Source organism: Bufo bufo, chromosome 3 (assembly GCF_905171765.1).
Source record: "Bufo bufo chromosome 3, aBufBuf1.1, whole genome shotgun sequence".
NCBI lineage: Eukaryota > Metazoa > Chordata > Amphibia > Anura > Bufonidae > Bufo > Bufo bufo.
Window position 1 is genome coordinate 85189467 of NC_053391.1, and position 23336 is coordinate 85212802.

A 23336-nucleotide genomic window follows, 5' to 3' on the forward strand; every position below is an offset into this window, starting at 1 on the left:
TATTACTGATGGCACTCCAGGAGGCGGAGTCTCATTCCGGTTGCGTGCGACGTGACGTCATAGCGTAACGGCGTCACGTACGGGCGGAGCGTCATGACACCACAAACGTCACGCTGATGCCAGGAACATAAAGAGGAAGCCGGGAACATGGAGCAGCAACACATGCTGTTCCTTTCTCACCATGTCAGCTCCTGCAGATCCAGATACCGCCCGCAAGCGTCTGGACGTGGCCTCTATCACCTTTAGCCCGGTAATCCTCCTCTCCTGACCTGGGCAGATATTGTTGTAGGGGTGATGGGTTCTCTATTATCCACCTTGGTTGCCTGGTGCTGGTGTCAATTCCCTTTTGTTTTTTTTGGACCCTACTTATTTTTCAATTTTGATTGTTATAAGGTATAGACACCTCCACCTCCAAGGCACCTGGGTCTGATTCTGGTTGCAAGAAATGCGCTCTCTGCAGAAAGTCGTTTACATCTAAAACTAAAAAGTCACTTAGCCCCAAATGTACTGAGAAGGTCGTGACTGAAGAATCCCCCTCATTCCTAGACTCCATGAGGAGTATGATACGTGAAGAGGTTAATGCGGCGGTAGAGTCCAGGTTACCTCCTTCTTCACCGCAAGCCTCTACATCACAAAAATCCCATAGTTTCCAGTTATTTGGATTGGATTTGGATGATGGGGAAATAGCTTCTGACATAGACTCTGATTCATCTGACGAGAAGGGTAGACCATTGTTTCTCCCTGAATATACTAACAGTCTCTTGAAAACTATAATAGCTACTATGCACCCGGAGGAGTCTAAAGAAAGTCGCTCCCTTTAGGATCAAATGTTTCATGGTCTAGGCAAAAAGAAAAGATGTGTTTTTCCGATCCATAATAATATTAAAGCTTTGATATCTAAGGGATGTAAAGACCCTGAAAGAAGAGCCCATATAACGATAACTTTCAAGAGAAAGTATCCGTTTTTTTGGAATCTGACTCAAATCTTTGGGACAAGACTCCAAAAATTGATGCACCAGTGGCAAAGATTTCCAAGAAATCCTCCCTACCGTTTGAGGACATGGGATTACTTCGTGACCCGATGGATAAAAAAAATTAAAAATTTGCTCAAGAAGGCCTGGGATACAAATACTGCTATGTTCGGACCGAGTATTTCATCTACCTGCACTGCTAGATCTCTGTCAGTATAGCTTAGCCAGTTAGAAGACCATCTGGCAGCAGGAACTCCTAGAAGAAGAGATTTTAGCTTCATTACCAATGCTAACAAGCCTTAAATTTTCTTGTGGACGCTTCAACAGATCTAGTGAGGTTATCAGCAAGAGCAGCCGCTATTTCTAATGCCACCCGCAGAGTCATATGGTCAGGGGATGCAGGTTCTAAAAGCCGTCTATGTTCCATTCCATGTGAAGGCGATAGGCTGTTTCGGTCTGTATTGGATGACATTTTGAAGCAAGCATCTGATAAGAAGAACGGTTTTCCAGATACTTCCATCAGAGACGCTCCTTTCGCAGTCAAAAAAGCCCAAAGCAGATCAAAAGAAGAGGGAATACTCATGAAGATGGCAGTCTTCAAAATCCACCCAATGACACCAAAGGTCAGTTTGGAGCAAGACCCACCAGATCACTATATCGTCAACAAGCCTTTGACCAAAAGAGAGGAACAGTTATCCCTAGAGACAGAACTAAACAGTTAAATTCAAAAAGGGGTCCTGCTACAAGTTACAAAAAGCCAGCAACACCAGGGGTTTTATTCTCTGATGTTTAAAAAAAAAAAAACAGGGGGGTCTTTTAAACTTATCATAAATCTGAACAAATGCCTATCTTACAAAAAATTCAAGATGGAGACCATCAAATCAACAATAAATGTGCTTTCTCAACATTGTTACATGGCGACAATAGATTTGCAGGACGCATACTATCATGTACCCATATTCAGAGACCACCAAAAGTTTCTCAGAATAGCAGTTTTTATGGAAGGCCACCACTTTAAATTTCAAGCGCTCCCCTTTGGCCTATCATCGGCTACCAGAATTTTCACAAAAGTAATAGCAGAAATAACGAGTCATCTCCGTCTGCAGGGCATTCTTATTATTCTATACTTGGACGATTTTCTGATTGCTGCCGAATCAGAGGATCATCTTTTAGTACATCTAAGTCTTGTTCAAAGAACCTTCTCAAACCTTGGGTGGATAATAAATCTCAAAAAATCCAATCTCATTCCAGCACAGCAAAAAGTATTTTTAGGAATTCTTCTCGACTCTCGTTTGCTAATGTCCTTCCTCCCAGAAGACAAACAGTTAACCCTTCAACAGAAGGTGAAATCATATTTGCGGTTTGAAAACCTCTACTATCAGAAATGTCATGACAGTCTTGGGGATTTGACATCTTCAATACCTGCGGTCAGGTGGGCACAGATTCTCACCAGAATTCTGCAGGCCTTTATGCTAACATCTTGGGATGGCAACAGGAGTTATCTGGACAAGAAGGTTGTGATTCCAATTAAAGGAAAAACACTCCCTGGCTTGGTGGAAGATGAGGAGAAATCTTCCGACAGGGGTCTTCTGGCATCAAGAGAATCAACTGGTGGTGACTACAGATGCCAGCAGCCGAGGTTGGGGAGGTCATGCAGGATACCTAATTGTTCAGGGAATCTGGGACATGTCAGACACCTCGTCAAATTTAAGAGAACTCGGGGTAATTCACAAAGTTCTTTTATCCTTAGGCCCCTTTCACACAAGTGAGTTTTCCCGCACAGGTGCAATGGGTGACGTAAACGCATAGCACCCGCACTGAATCCTGACCCATTCATTTCAATGGGTCTGTTTACAGGAGAGTTTTTTTCACGCATCCGTTCTGCGTTGCGTGAAAAACGCAGCATGTTCTATATTCTTTTTTTTTTCACGCAGCCATGGCCCCATAGAAGTGAATGGGGCTTCAGTGAAAAACGCATTGCATCCGCAAGCAAGTGCAGAAGAAGACGCACAAGTCATCATGATCGCTCCCTTTTGGCCCAAAAGGGCCTGTTTTCCCCTCTTGCTCAACCTGTCAGGGAGATTTTTCTGGACTCTTCTGGTGTTTCCATGCCTCCTTCAGCAGAGGCCAGTGTTCCATCTCAACTAAAGTTGACGGCCTGGAGATTGAACGCCAAAATCTGAGGAAGAAGGGGCTCTCTGACCCTGTAATCGCCACCTTATTGAAAAGCAGGAAAATAACTTCTAAAATTTATCTTAGAACATGGAAAGCTTTCCTCTCGTTCTCCAGTGACAAGATCCAGTAAAATTTCTTGGATAATATCCCTGTCATTCTGGATTTCCTGCAAGCAGGTTTGGACAAGGGTCTTAAACTCCTCACTCTTAAGGTACAGGTCTCGGCCTTAGCAGTCTTTCTTGACACTAAATTATCAGACCATCCTCTGATCAGAAGGTTCATCAAGGGGTAATCAGAAACTTCCTCAGTCTGGGACTTGCAGGTGGTCCTTTCAGTGCTAAAGGAGGCCCTGTTTAAGCCCATTGAAGAGATCTCCCTCAAGCTCCTGACTTTCAAGACCACTTTCCTTCTAGCCATAACATCTGCGAGAAGGGCGGGGGAAATTCAGGCTTTCTTTTGCCATCCTCCGTATCTAAGGATCCTGGACGACAGAATAATCTTAAAACATTGTCCATCCTTTCTCCCGAAGGTTGTATTCAGATTTTACTGTAATGAAGAGATAGTTTTGCCATCCTTCTGCCCGTTGCCTTCAACTGACTTAAAGAGGAAATTCCATAACCTAGATGTGAGGTGCTGTGTACTGGCTTACCTAAAGATCTGGAAGAAAATTAGAAAATCGGGGCATCTCCTTCTTCATTTTATAGGACCCAATAAAGGTCGGGCAGCCGGCAAGGCCACCAGTGGAAGATGGATAAAGCAGACAATTGCCTTTTGTTATGCTCAAAAGAACCTAGATCCTCCAAAGGGTCTCAAGGCACCATCGACATGGGCAGTGTCGACCTATTGGGCAAAAAAAGCTGGTATTTCGATTGAACAGATCTGTAGAGCAGCTGCTTGGGCAAACCCAATGACTTTTTTTCAACCGCTATAAGTTAAGTGTTATCCATAACCAGGATTTGTCATTTGGGCACAGAATTCTTTCTGCAGTAGTCCTTCCCTAATTGATTTCTCTGTTAATCCTCCTGTCAGTGCTGTTAGGGAGGCGCCAGGGAAAAGAGTTAATTACTTTTACTGGTAATTGGTTTTTCCAATAGCCTCCCCAACGGCACTGGGGTTTTCCCACCCCTAAAGGGAGCCTGTCACCGGGATTTTGTGTATAGAGCTGAGGACATGGGTTGCTAGATCGCCGCTAGCACATCCGCAATACCCAGTCCCCATAGCTCTGTGTGCTTTTATTGTGTCAAAAAACCGATTTGATACAATAAAAGCACACAGAGCTATGGGGACTGGGTATTGCGGATGTGCTAGCGGCCATCTAACAACCCATGTCCTCAGCTCCCGGTGACAGGTTCCCTTTAATTATTGGTTTCCTTGGTTACATGTTAATTCCTGTATTTTTGTTAAATTAATATAAATTTTTGTTGCATCACTACCGTGTACTCTGTTATTTACTGATTTAGGTAAGCGGAGAAGGCCCTTTTTAAAGCTTGAGCTTCAGTGTTGCTTCCTGTCCAGGGGCGGGGACACCCTTCTGTCAGTGCCGTTGGGGAGGCTATTGGAAAAACCAATTACCAGTAAGAGTAATTAACTCTTTTTCCTATTCACCTTAGCCCCCCCAAAAATAATAAATGTTAATCAAGAAGTCTCATGAACCCCCCCCAAAAAAAAAAAATTGTCCCAATGAGATCCACATCAGTCCCTCCCAGAAAACAAGCCTTCATACGGTGACATCTGCTCAAAAATGAATGATTCCTGGCTGTCGTAATGCGCTGACATAACGAGACATCCTATTATTAGGGGGAAAAAAACATAATACTAATTTTATTTGGTTTTACAGTAACTGTACTGGCCCATAGAATAATAGTAACAAGCTATTAATGTCAGAGTGTTACAGTGAACGTCTTAAATTTAAAGTGCAAAAAGCAATGGCCATTACCATCCCAAAAAGGGTAATAGAAGTCCCCCAAAATGGTGTCACTAAAACGTCCAATTCGCCCCACAAAAAATAAGCCCTCATTTGGCTAAATCGACAGAAAAATAAGAAAGTTATGGCCAGAGAAATAAACAACCTCCCAGTGTCTTATTTAATACTCCATTATTGGCTGAAATACACCTCAAAAAACAGTATTATTACTCCTCCAGAAAAAATGTAGTGTGACCTCTGAGTGCAACCCTTACCCACTATTCCAACTATAAGAATATATTAAGGATTGCTCATAACTTTCCCAAGTTCCCAATCACTCATATAACATTAAAAAGGTTTTTCGAGATTCTCATACTGCTGACCTATCCTGTGTAAGTCAGGACGGATCCGTTTTGACTTAGACTTTTTTTGAAAGAATAATGCAAACGGATCCGTTCTGAACGGATACAAGCGTTTGCATTATAGGTGCGGATCCGTCTGCGCAGATACCAGACGGATCCACACCTAACGCAGGTGTGAAAGTAGCCTTACTGGTACTTTCACTTTTTCTTTGTGCCGGTCATCTAGTAAACTTTGTCTCTAAACTACTGAGAGGCCATAAACACGTATTTAAGCCACATTCTTATCAGTAAGATAAGGATTGAGCTATGATGAGTGTTTATAAGGTCAGAGAGCAGAGATAAGGAGTCTGTCTGCTCCTCAGATGACGGAAAAGACAAAAAATCCACAGGCAGCTAGTAGAGCATCTCAGCTCTGTACACAAAAAAGGATTCCAGTAATAAAGACCAATTGAAAAAATGTTTTTTTAGCTCAAAATGAGTACAATGCAATAATAAAAAAAAATTGCCCCCCAAAGATGTACCTTTAACCCCACAGAAAACAGCAACTACTGCTGCAGGAGAAATTCCACCCTGCATGCACTGTGCACATAATACTACTAATACTACATAATACTGAGGGCTCTCTGCTCCTTGCTTTCGGGTTCAGTGCAGGAGGACGCAGCTACAGGGAAGGTATTATGCGGCCAGTAACTTGCAGCAGTAGTTATTTCCTGTGGTTTTAATGACCTATAGCATGCAGAGCACCTGGGAAATTTGCATTTGGGGGACCATCGTGGGAGAATTGGTGGCCTTTAAATGACTCTAGTAAGTCCATTTTAGTCATTATTAAAATTTGCCCGGAGTTTCACCTTAAAGAACACGATAACGTGGGGAGCGTCTGAAGTTTAGAAGCTCGCCTTACCACATTAAAGCCGTTCAATAGGAGAAATGTCGGCGCACAAAGCAATGAAATCCGCTAGAAGTTATCAGGGCATAAAAGTAAAGAGGAGTGTGCTGTGCTAATGTCATCCCTGCCATCTTGGTGCCTTGTTTACGGCGCTGGCATGGCAGTGCTGGATCCTCCAGGGACCTGTGATATGATAGAAGCTGCTTTCTGCCTTCTCTCTACAAGTATCCTCTGCCCACCGCCTGTGACGAGCTGCAGACATTTCTTGATCGCGTCCTCCCGTGGGACACAGACAGTAAAATAAAGTTCTCCTTTTACCGTTTTAATGCCCTAATTTCCCAGCAGTGCCTCTAATTACTCTGTAAGCAAACGGTAGTAACACCGAACAAAGGAAAAACAAAGTTGCAGCAATTTGGTTTAGTAAAGTGAGGAAAGTGTCTCGTGTACGTTCACTTAAGAGTCATGAGGCTTCTTAACATTACGAAATTACCTTGGGGGGGGGGGGGGGGGGAGTCTATCACGCCCTGCACTCCAGGAGTCTGGCTTCAGCAAGTTGCAGAATAGGACTTTGCAACTTTTTTGGTTTATTTGCAAATTTTTGTGTCATTTTGTATTTTAGGACACTCGCTCCAGTTTTAAACGTTGGCATGGTTAGCCTGTCGAGCGAACGTAAGCCAGGATTATCACCTGCAACTTTTTAAAAATTCACAAATATTTTCGCAATTTTACTCCAGCAAAATGGTGACATAGCAAGTGGAGTAACGTCTCAAGACAGAAGTGTTAGACTTAAAGGCCATGGACACCTTCTGGGGCATTTTACTCACTTTGGGCTACAAATCATTTTTTTAAATTGGTCTTTATTAAAAGTTCAGCTGTTTCTGAATCAGTCTGTTTGCAAGGTATCACTTTGCTTTGTCTTTGAATCCTGTCATCTGTCGGCTCATGTTTAGTTCTTATCTTTGATCTCCTGACAGCTCATAAAGAGTTATTTAAAGGGCATCTGTCAGTAGATTTGTGCCTATCAAACTGGCTGAGCTGTTACATGTGCGCTTGGCAGCTGAACACATCTGTGTTCGTCCCATGTTCATATGTGCCCGCATTACTGAGAAAAATTAGGTTTTAATATATGCAAATGAGCCTCTAGGAGCAATGGGGGGGGGGGGGGTTGTCATTACACCTAGAGGCTCAGCTCTGTCTGCAACTGCCGCACTCTCTGAACTTTTTGATTGACAGGGCCAGGCAATGTAAACATTATCATGCCTGGCCCGGTCAATCAGTGCAGAGGGTGCAGCAGCTGCAGAGAGCAGAGCCTCTAGGTGTAATGGCAACGCCCCTGTTGCTCCTAGAGCCTCATTTGCATATATTAAAACATAATTCTTCTCAGCAATGAGGGCACATATGAACATGGGACCAACACAGATGCCTTCAGCTGCCAAGTGCACATGTAACAGGTCAGCCAGTGTCATAGGGACAAGTCCGCTGACAGATGCCCTTTTAAAGGGGTTGTCCAACAGTATAAATACCCAAAGGAGGGGTCCAGGCATTGTGGGGGCTGTTTATGCTGTTGGATAACCGTTTTAAGCTATATTCTTATCAGTTTGATAAGAATTGAGTTATAATGAGTGTTTATGAGTTCAGGAGATCAGAGATAAGAGTTATACATGAGCCGACAGATGACGGGATTCAAAGAAACTGCAAAGTGACAGCTTGCAAGCAAATTAATTTTTAACTCTTGTATCTCAGAAACAGCTCCACATTTTTAATAAAGACCAATTGAAAAAATGATTTGTAGCCCAAAATTAGTAAAATACCATAATAAAAAAAAACAATTGCCCTGAATGTGTCCATATCCTTTAAGATGCAACAAGTTTATCAAACTTTATGTGACATTTGATGCAAACGCGATGCAGACTCCTTCCAAACTGATTTTAAAAATACCGATCTTGGTAAATGTCTGACATCGATCTGCAATGTGTGCTGGAAATGTAGTGTGAATACACCCTTATTTTTTCACTCCCATTTACTACAGTGGGACTGGATGGACTAACTGTGTGCACACGGCCCTACCTCTGTATAATGGTCACGTGTGTGTATAAGGGCTGTTATTGACATGGTCATTTACAGGCCCGGCAGTAAGTATGTGTAGTAAAGTGTGCTCTACATATAAGGCCTCATGCACATGAGCGTATTCTCCACTTTATTTTTGTGGATCAGATGCGGGCCCATTGATTTCAGTGGGGCCACAATAGATGCGGACAGCACACCGTGTGATGTCCGCATCCATATGTCTGTTCCGCGGCCCCGCCGAAAAAAAAAAAAAAATAGAACATGTCCTATTGTTTTGCACTTGAAACATAGTGCGGGACCTGTGGAAGGGGAAAATGCGGGACACACCCCGACGGTATCTGTATTTCGCACTCCGAAAAAAGGATACGTTCGTGTGCATTAGGTCTAGTGAGTAATCGCCTCATGTTCTTCGCTGGCACTTACCTCTGGATTTACCTCTTGTTTCTTTTCAAGGCTCAGACACAGGATATTGTCCCAACTATTGGATTCAGCATTGAAAAGTTCAAGACCTCCAGGTACTGGTTGATAATTAGTCCATGTCCCTGTTACCTATGTGAACTATGAAATGGATTAGTGTTTTTATTCCTAGGATACTTGTGTAGTTCGGATCCAGGATAAAGCTCTTCCAGTCTGTACTGTGACTTGCATAAAAGATTCCCTACAGCAGTGAGGCCAAGCGCTCCCTATTCCCATACATTGCGTTACCATACACTGCATGCTGCGGTATTATCTCCGCCCAAAATTCCTGATCAGTTGCTGGAATGCCAGATCCGGCATTAATTTACATTGAAATGTATTAGTGCCGGATGCGGCATTAAAAATACCGCAATGCCGGATCCATCCTTCCAGTCTGCGCATGCGCAGACCGGTAAAAATGTGCAAAAAAAATATAGAAACGGAGAGACGGATCCGTTCTTGCAATGCATTTGTGAGACGGATCCGGATCCGATTCCAAATGCTGTCCATTTGCATGCAGATTGCCTGATACGGCAGGCAGTTCCGGCGACTGAACTGCTTTCCGGATCACTCTGCCGCAAGTGTGAAAGTAGCCTAAGAAGAAAGCGCCATATAAAGAGGACCTGTCGTCTCTCCCGACATGTCTGTTGCAGTAACTACTTGCATGCCGCATGTAAAAACTATTTTTGAGCATCGGTTCTTATGACTTTATGTTGTGCCATTCCTTTATTATTCAGGCTAGAAGTTCTAAATGAATTACTAGCAGTTTGTAGTGAAGGTCCAGATGCGTGTTACTAGTTGGGGGGTTGTCGCCGCACAGTCTGACACTGGCAGCACTGGTGGAAGTGTGTCCCTGGCACTATCCAAACTGGTAACAAGCATTTGGACCTTCACTAACAAACTGCTAGTAATTCTTTCATAAGTTCTAGTAGGAATAAAAAAGGAATAGCACATCGTAGAGGCATAGGAATAGATGCTCCAGAATGGTTATTACATGAAAAGTGCAGGTAGTTGCTAAAACTGACACGTCAAGCAGGGACACAGGTCCTCTTTAAAGGCATTGTTCGCCTTAGACAACCTCTACTTATTAAAAGGGTTGCTAGAGAATTAACTGAAAACCAGTTGTCTTCTTGCTGGAACCCCCAGCGATCAGCTGTAATCTGTCAGGAAACCCGAGAGTAAGGACTTGTTCGCACGACCGTATGGCTTTTTCAGTGTTTTGCGGGCCGTTTTTAACGGATCCGTTTTTCCATTTTTTTGTTTTAGTAGTGTTTCCGGGTCCATTCCGTTTTTCCGTATGGCATATACAGTAATAACATAGAAAAATTGGGCTGGGCACAAAATTTTCAATAGATAGTTCCGCAAAAAGGGAACGGATACGGAAGACATACGGAGTACATTCCGTATCTGTTCCGTTTTTTTTGCGACCCATTGACTTGAATGGAGGCACGGAACGTGATTTGTGGGCAATAATAGAACATGTTCTATCTTTGAACGGAAATACTGAATGCATACGGAGTTCTTTTTGTGGAACCATTGAAATGAATGGTTCCGTATACGGAACGCAATTTTTTTTCCGTGTTTATTCAGTTTCCCCGGAGGACCACCACAGGGAGAATTGAGCCCATTTAAAGCAATATGTTATCTATGAGATCTTCTTTCTGATCGCTGTATTTTCTGGCCCAAATATGAGGATCCTGAACAGGAGACACCCTCCCCCTTCTATGAACTCCAACTTATCTAATAGGGCATATGAAAGTTGGTTTTCTGAACTGGACAACACCTTTAAACAGGTTGTCTCACTTTAGTAAGTGGCATCTATCATGTAGAGAAAGGTAAAACAAGGCACTTACTAATGTATTGTTATTGTCCATATTGCTTCCTTTGCTGGCTGGATACATTTTTCCATCTCATTATACACTCATTATACACTTTTTCGGCCAAAATCCCGGAACACTACGCAATTTCCATTGAAATTTATTAATGCTAGATCCTGTACCAAGTGTTCCAGAAATTACCACATCGCCGGATCCGGTTTTCCGGTCTGCACATGCGCAGTGCTTTCTAGCTGTGAAAAAAAAATATATATCTGATCCGTTTTTCCAGATGATACTGGAAAGACGGATCCGGTATTTCAATGCTAAAGTCTACCGGATCCGGAAAAAAAAGATATCCGTTTGCATACGGATTTCGGATCCGGCAGGCAGTTCCGGCAACAGAACTGCCTGACGGATTCTTCTAACGCTAGTGTGAAAGTGCCCTTAGACAACCCCTTTATTAAGGAACATGCTTTCTTTACCCTGATTACTATTGATTTTGATTAGCAGTGTGATGCTTAATTTCCCCTGTGGTGGCGCTGCAGGGCAATTGAATACTTCCTAGTGGACAGTGTAGTATCCACTGGACGCAGCTTGTGGCCATTTAGCACAGAACATCCCTCCTTTCTGGCTCATGGAGAGGGGTCCAAAACATGAGACCCATCTCTGTGATGTCCATATGGTCTAATAGGGATAATGTACAAGGGTTGCTTCATGAGACAATCACTTTTAAAGGGGTATTCTAGTTAGAAGATGGTGTCCCCTATCCACATAAGTGTTAGATCGGTGGGGGTCCCACCGCTAAACCTGGTAACAGGGGTTCAGTTCACCCATCTGAATGGAGTGGCAGGTTGAGTATTCACACTGCCGCTCCATTCATCGTGTGTAGAAGTGCCGGAGGCAGGTAAGTGCTGGTCAGTGCACATGCTTAACCTGCCGCTCCATTCAGATGGGAGAAACGTCCCCCATTCTCAGGATAATAGGAGTTCCAGTGGTCAGGCCCCCACAGATCTAAGAGTTATCTCCGATCCAACAATACAACCTTTACTTATGTTGTGTGATCAATAATGGGTTCATACAGATTCCTGCCTTTCATCGATTTGTGAAAAGCATGTGTCCAGGATAGAAGCAGGGTTCTCCTTAAAACATCCATTTATTATTCAACCAGATTTTTAGAGCAGCTCTTTTATTTGCAATGCTATACAGATCCATTAACTAACAGCGTCCTCGAATGATGCCAGCAAAATGATTTGCCTCCCAGGTGGTGCGCTGATAATTCATGTGCTGTTAAATATTAATTTACAGCTACAGATATACATGGATGCCAGCTCTCCGAGGACACACGGGCAGTAAAAAGTCTTGTTAGATTAAGTATTTTAGTAATAAACACAAGGCAGGAACACAGCTGCTACCAACACAATGTACAATGTATGAGACATGATATACAAAGAGATGTAACACAAAATACAATGAGATGTAACGTGATATACAATGAGATGTAACACGATATACAAAGAGATGTAACACGATATACAAAGAGATGTAACACGATATACAAAGAGATGTAACACGATATACAAAGAGATGTAACACGATATACAAAGAGATGTAACACGATATACAAAGAGATGTAACACGATACACAATGAGATGTAACACGATATACAATGAGATGTAACACGATATACAATGAGATGTAACACGATATACAATGAGATGTAACACGATATACAAAGAGATGTAACACGATATACAAAGAGATGTAACACGATATACAAAGAGATGTAACACGATATACAAAGAGATGTAACACGATATACAAAGAGATGTAACACGATACACAATGAGATGTAACACGATACACAATGAGATGTAACACGATATACAATGAGATGTAACACGATATACAATGAGATGTAACGCGATATACAATGAGATGTAACACGATACACAATGAGATGTAACACGATGTACAATGAGATGTAACACGATATATGAGATGCGACACAATGCACAATGAGGTACAACATGTGGCACAACTAGATGCGACAACATATGCAAAGAGATGCAAAATAATAAAGAACGAGAATCAACACAATATACAATGAGAAGCAACACCACTTGCACCGCCATATATAACGAGCTGCACCACAATACACAAGATGCAACACGATGCACAAAGAGATGCAACACAATAAATAATCAGAACAAGAAAAAGATCCAAGATTTCCATAAAGAGACATTTAAAATGTGATAAAATGAAAGCGTTCCTCCAGTGCCTGTGTTTTATTGTACTTTCACCCAGAACACCATGCGACGTTTCAGCTTTTTCCAGCTTGAAAATCTTTCATGTTATTTGTGTTATCCATATGGGGCGGACCGCTGCATGTGATCCTGCTTTTTTCTGTCTATAGGCGACATCTGCGCTGTTTCCAGCTCTACGTCTACCGTTAGAAAATATGCTGTCACCGCTATATACCGTAGTTTATTAGAAGCCACCTTCTGTAGAAAAGGGATGTTTGCTGAGGGTAACAGACACAAAAGTAGTGCTAAATATGAACGTCGCCAGCAGATACCGTACCTAATGCTGCCGGGCTGTGACAGGCTCCCTTTATACATGAATACCGCACATGTGGCCATTTATCTTCACTAAACCAAACCAGGCGACGTTCAGAGCGGCAAGTAATCAGCTCCAAGGGGAATTTTCTTTATGCGTAGAAAACTCCTGCCGCTCCCTTCCGCTGTGAAGCCACAAGTGATAATTAGACGTCTCATTTTCATCTCGTGGTCTAATATCACACCTCATTTGTCTATTAACACAGAGATATGGAGTGCGGGGGAGGGGAGTAAATGTGATAAAACGTGATCGTTAATCCGTTAGGGTACGTGTAAATAGAAGGCCAGTTTTCTAAGGGGACAAGGCCTCATTTATCAAAACCCTCTTGTAACCGGAGCTCTGATTGATTGCGGAGGGCAAAGATTTACTATTAGTCACCTTTAGACAGTCAGTTTTGGTAATAAAATAAGGTCCGAAACAACACTGCACATCACCGAAAGAACACCATACCCACAGTGAAGCATGGCGGTGGCAGCGTTTCGGTGTCCGCCTCCAGAGCGGAATGGAGACAGAATGGAGGCAAACTGAGGCATTCTGAGCGGATCCTTTTCCATTCAGAATGCATTAGAATACAAACTGATCCGTTTTGGACCGCTTGTGAGAGCCCTGAACGGATCTCCCAAACGGAAAGCCAAAATGCCAATGTTCAGGTAGCCTCAGATAAGTGTGGGTCCCTCCTCTGGGACCAGCTGCTATGTAGAGAACATGGCCCTCGAAGTGAAGGACCGCACACTGTGCATGCACGCCATGCTCTCCATTCTTCGTTATGAGAACTCCCTCCTCTGGGATCCCCATCCCGACTGCATCTTTAATTCAGCACAGGTTCTAAAAAAGCCACATTTGTTTTGCCTAGATTCTTCCCTAGTGTACTCTCAGTCAGTTCAGATAGGGAACCAAGGTAAGATAGCCAAAATGCCATATTAAAGACTTGGCTTTGGAGAGAAAGTCTGTTGACCCTGTTTCTCAACAGCCTCTTTCTTCTGTGCGCCTCTAAAGAGAAACAACACAATGGTGACAGGTCCTGTGATTGCTGGATTTACACGCTCGGCCGCACTTTTCGACTGGCAGATTATCGGGAACGAGTGTTTGTAGGAACGTTCATCTCCCATAAACGGGCAGTGTAAACTCCCCCGGTAAAATGTTGCAAGGTAGTTGCATTTGTGAGTTTAGTCCTGTCTCCTACCAAAAGTTTAAAAGTGACAAGAGAAGATGCAGCTGGGACGGTAGGTGGTCCTCCTGCCAGGGCAACCAGTAACCACAGGAAGCTTTCGAAGTACAGAAAACTGGTGGTGTCTTATTACTTGGTCGAAAATGTGGGCAACTGTGTTTCTGGTTTCTGGTAACCTTTAAAACATACTTGCGTTATTGGATTCCAATATTATTATTTTTCTTTTATTTTTTAAATGGGCACAAATTACTATTTTATGCTATATATTTTATAATTTTCCAATACAATTTATAATATGCTGCCATCAGAACAACATTCATATACAGTATGTGTACAATACACACGTGTGCACAAGAAAATGCAGACATAGGACACATTTACGAGCCCTGTAAATTGATGGATTGCAGATTTCTTCCCTGCAGCAATTGATGGTACAGTTTGTATAGGATGAATGCACGCAAGTATTTACAGCCTCTCATGGAACCCATATACATGTCGCTGCAGGGAATGAAATAAAATTCAGCCCCTCTAGGTGTCAGCTCCCTTGTCTTCCCTATATCTGGCCTTTAGCAGCATCTGGTTGCTCTGACCCTGAGCATAACTGACAGCATAAGGGCTCATTTACACAACCGTATGGTCGCCGTGCCCGTTTTGTGGACCGCAAACACCGGGTCAGCAATACAAGGGCATCGGCTTTGTGAACTCGGCATTGCAGATGTGGACCCTTTGACTTGAATAGGTCCGCAATCCGCAAGATACGGCCAAAGATAGGACATGTCTTATCTTTTGCGGAGCGGAGGCACAGATCAGAAGCCCACAGAAACACTCAGAATCCCTTCCGTGGGCTTTCGGGTCCGTGCCTCCGCATTGCAAAAGACATGTATTATGTTTTGCCGTATCTTGCAGATCGCGGACCCATTCAAGTCAGTGCAACCACAACCACTGTGCTAACTGGTTTAGCTAAATCCTAGGGGCCTTATCCTGGAACCTCTGGACTTCGCTGTGGGTTAGCAATCAGACCGCTTCCTGCAGGGATAGCCCCATTGTAGTTGGCAGCTGATACTCTCACACAGCACCAGAGCTACAGATTAGGTACCAATTCAGAACCAGGTAGAATACAGGCAAATGCAAGGCAAACAGGTAATACAGGCAAGAGACAAAACACGGAGCACTGGCAGACACATACTTCAGGAACCCAGACATGTGGATTACAGGAACCCATTCACAAATAATGAATACATGTGCAGTAACTTAGGAAGACAGACTAGGCACAGAACTCTAGGACACCGTTTAGACACAGCAGTTACAGGACTCTAGAAGAGCACCTACAATACATGACAAGGTCAAGCAAACATTGTATAGCATGCGTAGAACAGACACAGAGTAAGGCATATGACACTAGGTCAGAATTCAGATACAGACAAACTTGAGAGATAAACTCCAACACAGGGCACTGACAGACTCCAAATGGATCAAAGCAAGACATGACATGTTACACCACCAGAGCAGGTCACAGAACTCAAGAGATATGTCAGACTGAGACAGAACACTGGAACATATATGTAGTAGACCCTTCGAGACTATTTTTTTATGATTGCATTTTACTAATTTTGGGCTTAAAATAATTTTTTCAATTGGTCTTTATTAAAAAATATTGAGCAGTTCTGTCAGAAAGCGTTAACTATTTTTCTAGCTGTGTGACTGGTACTTTCACTTTGTGCCGGCATCTAATAACCCTGATCTCCTTTTACTGAGAGGTCATAGACACTTATTTAAGTGACATTCTGATCAGTAAGATAAGAACTAAGCTATAATGAGTGTTTATAATGCCAGAGAGCAGAGATAAGGAGCCATCAGATTAGCTGACTGACAAAAAAGAGAGAAAAGGTAGATCCTGCTACTAGAACATGAGTCCTGTACCGAAAAAAGGGCTCCATATTTTTAGTAAAGACCAATTTAACCACCTAACTGTTTTGCCCGAGTTCAGCTCGGGCAGTGGGAAAAGTAGCTAACTCGGGCAGAAATTGGAGGGGGGGGGCTGCTTTAAGATGCTGCTATATCCTGAATGGAGCAGCTAGAAACATGCACTGGTCTTGTTTGAAAGCTGACATTCCAGGCTTTCATACAAGACCAAAATGACAGTATTAGTCCAAGTAACAGAAGGGGTATCACTGTTAGAAATTGAGTCGGGAATAATCTCGGGTAAAACCTGCTTTTACTTTCACTTTCAGCAGTATTCGCTGCATCCTTATTTCTATCAGTGATTTCTTCCCATGTACTGACCATATTGCTGTCATTCTGGTAATGTCTGAAAGCTTATAATGTCAGCTTTCAAACAATACAAAGCCCATAACACTAGCTGGTACCAAACCAGAGATATGAGCAGTTAAAGCAGCCCCCCCCCCCCCCTGTCAGCCTGGAGGAGGATGTCACTAAGGGGTTAAAAATGCAATAGTGTCCCCAGAGTTGTGTGCCAACAAGATTTACTGCAAACACACATTAAAATCTACTATCTACAATATAAAAAAAGTGAATTTTTGGGAGGGTTTTTCCAATTTTAACGTGACTGTTAGGAGGTTAAAAAATGATTTTTACCTAAAAATGAGTACAATGCAATAATAAAAAAACATTTCCCCCCAAAGGTGTACATAGCCTTTAACCTTTGTAATACAGAACTGAGGAGAGATGCAAGCACATGGCACAATTAACACCCACAAGAACCAACGCCAGGATACATGGAGCAATAGCAACATGAACTGCCTTTGAACACAATGGGCAAAATTCTAACTCACAAGCCGCCAATACTGGCGCGCATGGAACAATGGTGACAAATGAGATGCCATTGTAACATATTGCGCCTGGGAACTGCTTGACATCTCTCCTTTCATGCTGTCATCCAACTTCTGCATTTTTGGGTTTCGCCTCGTAAGGGTCCATTCACACGTCCGTAGGTGTTTTGCAGATCCGCAAAACACGGACATCGGCAATGTGCCTTCCGCATTTCGCGGACCGCACATCGCCAGCACTATAATAGAAAATGCCTTTTCTTGTCCGCAGTTGCGGACAAGAATAGGACATGTTCTATTTTTTTGGGGGAACGGAATTGCGGACCCGGAAGTGTGGATGCAGACAGCACATAGCATCCTTTCTGGCCGCATTGAAAATGAATGGGTCCGCAAAATCCAGAACAGATCTGGAAAAAAATTGCGGACGTGTGAATGGACCCTAAACGTCATTTTTTTATGTCACCACACAAGTTCTCTATGGCAGTGTTTCCCAACCAGTGTGCCTCCAGCTGTTGCAAAACTACAACTCCCAGCATGCTTGGACAGCCTTTGGCTGTGAAGGCATGCTGGGAGTTGTAGTTTTGCAACAGCTGGAGGCACACTGGTTGGGAAACACTGCTCTATGGGATTGAGGTCAGGAGATCGGGATAGCCACTCTGTCACCTCAATACTGTTTGTCTGTAACCGAGACCTTGTTTGTTTACTTGTGTGTTTTTGGTCAATATCATGCCCATATCAGGATTTTTGCACCACCATACTTTACTGTCTACACAGTGTACTGTGGCTTGAATTAAGTTCTTGGGGATTGTCTGACATACTGTCTGCTGCCATTAGACCCAAAAAGAACAATTTTGCTTTGATCAGTCAACAAAATTTTGCACCATTTCTCTTTGGACCAGTCAATGTAATCCTTGGCAAATTTTAACCTATTCAGAACATGTCATTTTTTTCAACTACGGGACTTTGCGGGGCGTTCTTGGTGGTAACTTAATCGTCTTCTGATTGTAGCATTACTCACTGGTAGATCTTCAGACCTTCTTTGATCTTCCTGAAGGTGATCATTGGCTGAGCCTTGGCCATCTTGGCTATTCTTCCGTCCATTCGAACAGTAGTTCCCAACTTCCTTCCAGGTCTTTTAGATTTTGGTTGCCACTTCAAGGCATGTTTTTCTCTCTCCAGTCAAGTTTTTAAAGTATGTTCTTCATCAGAAAAGCATCTGAAACGACCCAATTTCCCCTGTATTTCAGATGAAAAGGCACTATAACCAACATGTGCAACATTTACCACCCACCTATGGTAAATAAGGACCAAAATTAACACCTGTTCGTGACTTCACCAATTTAACTCCTCACTGCTGTTACTTTGAGCATGCCTCTTTCAATTAATGATTCAATTACTTAGAATGGGCGGCGTGCATGTCCTAATTATTGAGATATTTTTTTTTCTATTACACTTAGGCTAGTTTCACACTAGCACTTAAAATCTTCTGACAGGCTGGTCCGGCAGAGGAAAAGACTCCTGAAGTTCATTGCATCCGACACTACCTTTCCCCGCCAGAGCCCAATGAGCATGCAGTGATATTTGTCCGTCCGGATCCCCGCAGGTGCAATGCTCTGGCCCTTCCCGGCTGTGCTGGATACGATGAACTCCGCAGACTGTTCCTCTGCCAGAACAGCCAGAAGATTTTAGCTCTAGTGTAAAATTAGCTTTGCAGGTAAGTTATTTGCTATGTAGAAATATCACTTTTACCAAAAACAGGTAAACGATGTGAGACTGCTATTTTTTGAACACCACTGTATATACTACTATCATGTTTTTATGTTAATGTACCTTGTAGTTTAGTATTGATGACCAGACAGCACACCGACCACTGATGAGATATGTTGTACTAACTCTTTGTCATATATTGTTTTCTAGCTTGTCATTCACAGTTTTCGACATGTCTGGACAAGGGAGGTACAGGAATCTCTGGGAACACTATTACAAGTAAGTCGTCCCGAAAATCTCTTTCCGGTTTCCTCCCACACTCCAAAGACATACTAGTAGGGAATTTTAGATTGTGAGCTCCGCTCTGCAACAGCGAGTGATGATGATGTGTGTAAAGCATTGCGGAATATGTCAGCGCCGTATAAGTGAGTAAAATAAATACGTCTCTGCCATGTTATCTTTGTATGAAATCTGTAGTCATTTAAAATGACACAGGGTGTCTCACGGTGTAGAATACAGTTAGATTGTGAAAAAGACAGATTGGTGAGATATATGCTGACATGTAGTAGTCCTGTACAACACCAGGCGGCGTGGATAACACCAAATAGAAAATGAGGCTGTTGCTGCTCCAAACCCAGATGGTACATCAATGTCGGTCACTAGTAAACCAGAACTAGGACGGATGGCTTCACATGGGCGCTAACAGACTTCATCAGAGGAAATCCAAGATATGCTGTAAATAAGGAATTGGTAAATTTAGTGTGTACCTACACTTTCAGATTACTTTTCAGACTAGCCTGCCATGTCTATGTACATGAGGAATGACAATATCTGGCCATTATATGACTTGTATCTGGCAGTTTGGGAAGTTTTTTCCTCTGCAGGATTCATCTCCTATTCTCAGTTGTTCCTCACTTGTCTGTGGCTGTAATGACGTCCACTCATAAAATACACATAGAGATAGAAGATTCCACACTGTTTGTAACTCAATCTCGCTTAAATACCATATGGGACAATATAAAGAAGTACTGAGCAGGATAGATGTAAGTAAGGCATGACGGGTGAGATATAACACTATTAGCTGCTCCAGCCTCCCTGTCTGTGTCTGTTTGCTTGTATCTCAGTCTGCTGCTCACTTCTCCTCCCATCTTCATTGACCTCTGTCACAGCTTGGTCTCACTAGATGGAATTACCCTTCTTGAATAGCCCTTCTTGGTCTCACTAGATGGAATTACCTAACAAATTCAGAGAGAATATTAGATTAGGAATCAGACCTGAAAAGAGGAGTAAGGCCTCATGCACACGACCGTTGTGTGCATCCGTGGCCGTTGTTCCGTTTTCCGTGATTTTCTACGTACCCATTGACTTTCAATGGGTCCGTTGAAAACTCGAAAAATGCACCGTTATTCATCCGCGGCCGTGATCCGTGTTTCCTGTCCGTCAAAAAAATATGACCTGTCCTATTTTTTTGACGGACAACGGTTCACGGACCCATTCAAGTCAATGGGTCCGTGAAAAAACACGGATGCACACAAGATTGGCATCCGCGTCCGTGATCCGTGGCCTCAGGCTACTTTCACACAGACAGTATATTCTAACACAGAGGCGTTCCCATAGTGATGGGGACGCTTCAAGTTAGAATATACTAAGAACTGTGTACATGACTGCCCCCTGCTGCCTGGCAGCACCCGATCTCTTACAGGGGGCTCTGATCCGCACAATTAACCCCTCAGGTGCCGCACCTAAGGGGTTAATTGTGCGTATCATAGCCCCCTGTAAGAGATCAGGTGCTGCCAGGCAGGAGGGGGCACACCCCCCTCCCTCCCTAGTTTTAAATTCGTTGGTGGCCAGTGTGCCCTCCCTCCCCTGTATTACATTCATTGGTGGCCAGTGCGGCCCCCCCTCCCTCCCCTGTATTACTGTACATTCATTGGTGGCCAGTGGGCCCCCCCTCCCTCCCCTGTATTACTGTACATTCATTGGTGGCCAGTGCGGCCCCCCCTCCCTCCCCCTCCTAATTAAAATCCCCCCCCCCCCCTATCATTGGTGGCAGCGGAGAGTTCCGATCGGAGTCCCAGTTTAATCGCTGGGGCTCTGATCGGTAACCATGGCAACCAGGACGCTACTGCAGTCCTGGTTGCCATGGTTACTTAGCAATTTTTAGAAGCATTATACTTACCTGCGATGTCTGTGACCGGCCGGGCGCTCCTCCTACTGGTAAGTGACAGGTCTGTGCTATAAGCAATGTGCCGCACAGACCATTCTATAATTTAATTCCAACAGCTGCTTCTTGGTGCGTTATTTTTTTTGTCAATGAGTGCACATTACAACATTTCTTTATTCACCTGTACTGTTGATTCATGCAAAGTTGCGTGAAAAGTTAGTAAGTTAGTGACCAGTTAATCAAGCAGTACTTTTCAGTATTAACCTGGTGCTATTATCGGGTTTAAGCCTTTTTTAAGCCTTGTAGGGATCTGTGTACTTGCGATGGGGTCTGCAATGACTCTCAGACCTCGGGGGTTAAAAGTCCAAAAGTCATTGGTTATTTTCCTCATAAACACGATAGGCGTGCAGCAGAATACAGGGAGTCCAAGTTAAACGTCACTTGGGGTGAAGCCACAGTACATAAATCATAGCAAGTGTCAAATAAACACCTGCCCGTCCAGGCGCTAACTATACAGAGAACTTCCCTCTCTCACCTATGCACTTCAGCAAGTCAGGAGGATCTGGCTTTGCACAGTCAAACAGCCACCATGCTCTGACACTGACTGAGGCTCTGAGGCCTCTATTTATTTCCCAGTAACAATCCCAGTAGCCACACTTGGTATCTTCTCAGGCTGGGGAATAGATGTTCTGGAGCAAGCATGTGGACTGGGAGGTCTCACTACCAAAAAATCCAGCCCACCAACCAAGTCTGAACAAAACAGCTCCAGCAAGCTACACTTTGCTGAAACAAATACAGCTTTCTGAATTTTTTTTATCTCATCCAGCTGAGGACTCTGGGTGAAATATACACCCCATACACACTTTTCCACACACATTGTAACAACCTGATGCAGTTTGGTGCCGAAACCTGTTGCTTAAAGGGGTTCAAGATTATCTTAAAATAACAAAACAAAAAATAGTGCATCATACTCACCCATGTTTCCCCTGCCGCTTCCAGCGTTGTCCTTCTGTTCTGAAGTAGATATTTTCATGCACATGACTGCTGAGGCCAGTTATTGGCTGCAGCAGTAACGTAGTGTGTGTGAGGCTTTACTACTGCAGCCAGAGAGACAAATGCTGGTGTGGAGTACCAGAGTGAGATGCAGGAAGCGGCAGGGAAGAAAATGCTTTTTGGGGATTTTTTATCTGTTATTTTGTGACATTTACTGCTACTGCCTGAGTTTTTATTTCTCACAGACAACTCCTTATTTATGGCATGTTGTGGATAAAAAGTCTATCATTGCCCATGAGAAAACCTATCTTTTTCAGATCTCTAATTCTAGAGCTCTTGAGGGCTCGCTGGTTGACAAAAATAATACATCAAGATGTAAAATTGAGCAACTAAGAAGTAGATGGTAAAACCTGTCATTTCTAGGCACTATGAGAACTCCTTATTAATGTCAGTTTTCATAAATGTTGCACCCGAGTGTTCATCTTACAGGGATTTTCCAGGAGAACAATATTGATGGCCTGTCCTTAAAATAGGTCATCAATATCTGGGGTTCCGACTCGCAGCAACCACACCGATCAGCTTTTTGAAGAGAAGCGCAGCAGCCCCTTCCCAGGCCAGTATCATCACGTTCACAAGTGAATGGGCTGCCATATACAGTTGTGGCCAAAAGTTTTGAGACTGATGCAAATTCACAAAGTTTGCTGCCTTAGTTTTTATGGTGGCAATTTGCATTAATTTTAGATTGTTATGAAGAGTGGTCAAATGAATTGCGATTAATTACAAAGTAATTCCTTGCCATAAAAATTACGTTAAATCACAAAAACACAATTTCCACTGCAGCCCTGCCAATCATTTCAGTTATCATCTCGTTAGCTCACAGCAAAGTGTTGACAAGGCAGCTGATATCACTCTGTCAGGATGATTGAATTTGGAGAGTAGACTGGTTGCTTTAAAATCGATGCTGGAAATCATTGTCTTCTTCTGTTAACCATGGTTACCTCCAAGGAACATGTGCAGTCATCATTGCTTCATTGCATCAAAAGGACTGCACAGGCAAGGACATTGCTCCTTGTAAAATTGCACCTTAAAGGGGTTCTCTGGAAATTAAAGGAGTTGTCTCATCTTATGAAGTGATACTTATGTTGTGTAATAGCCTAATACAAGTAACTTACCAATATACTGTATGTGACCATAATGCCTCCTGTTCTCACTTCTCCCAATTTTTCTTGTCATTATAAACTGCTCGTCTCTAGGGGATATGGCA

The 23336-nt window shown here is 43.1% G+C and overlaps 1 protein-coding gene across 2 annotated transcripts in view; it reads left to right on the forward strand.

Moving 5' to 3' along the window:
• ARL6 (ADP ribosylation factor like GTPase 6) overlaps positions 1–23336 on the forward strand; it is a 270741-nt gene that overhangs the window by 180511 nt on the left and 66894 nt on the right. For both annotated transcript variants that reach the window (XM_040423274.1, XM_040423275.1), the window contains exons 3-4: positions 8818–8879; positions 19126–19194. In XM_040423274.1, coding sequence (XP_040279208.1) covers positions 8818–8879; positions 19126–19194 — 131 coding nt within the window. The remainder of the gene's footprint in view (positions 1–8817; positions 8880–19125; positions 19195–23336) is intronic.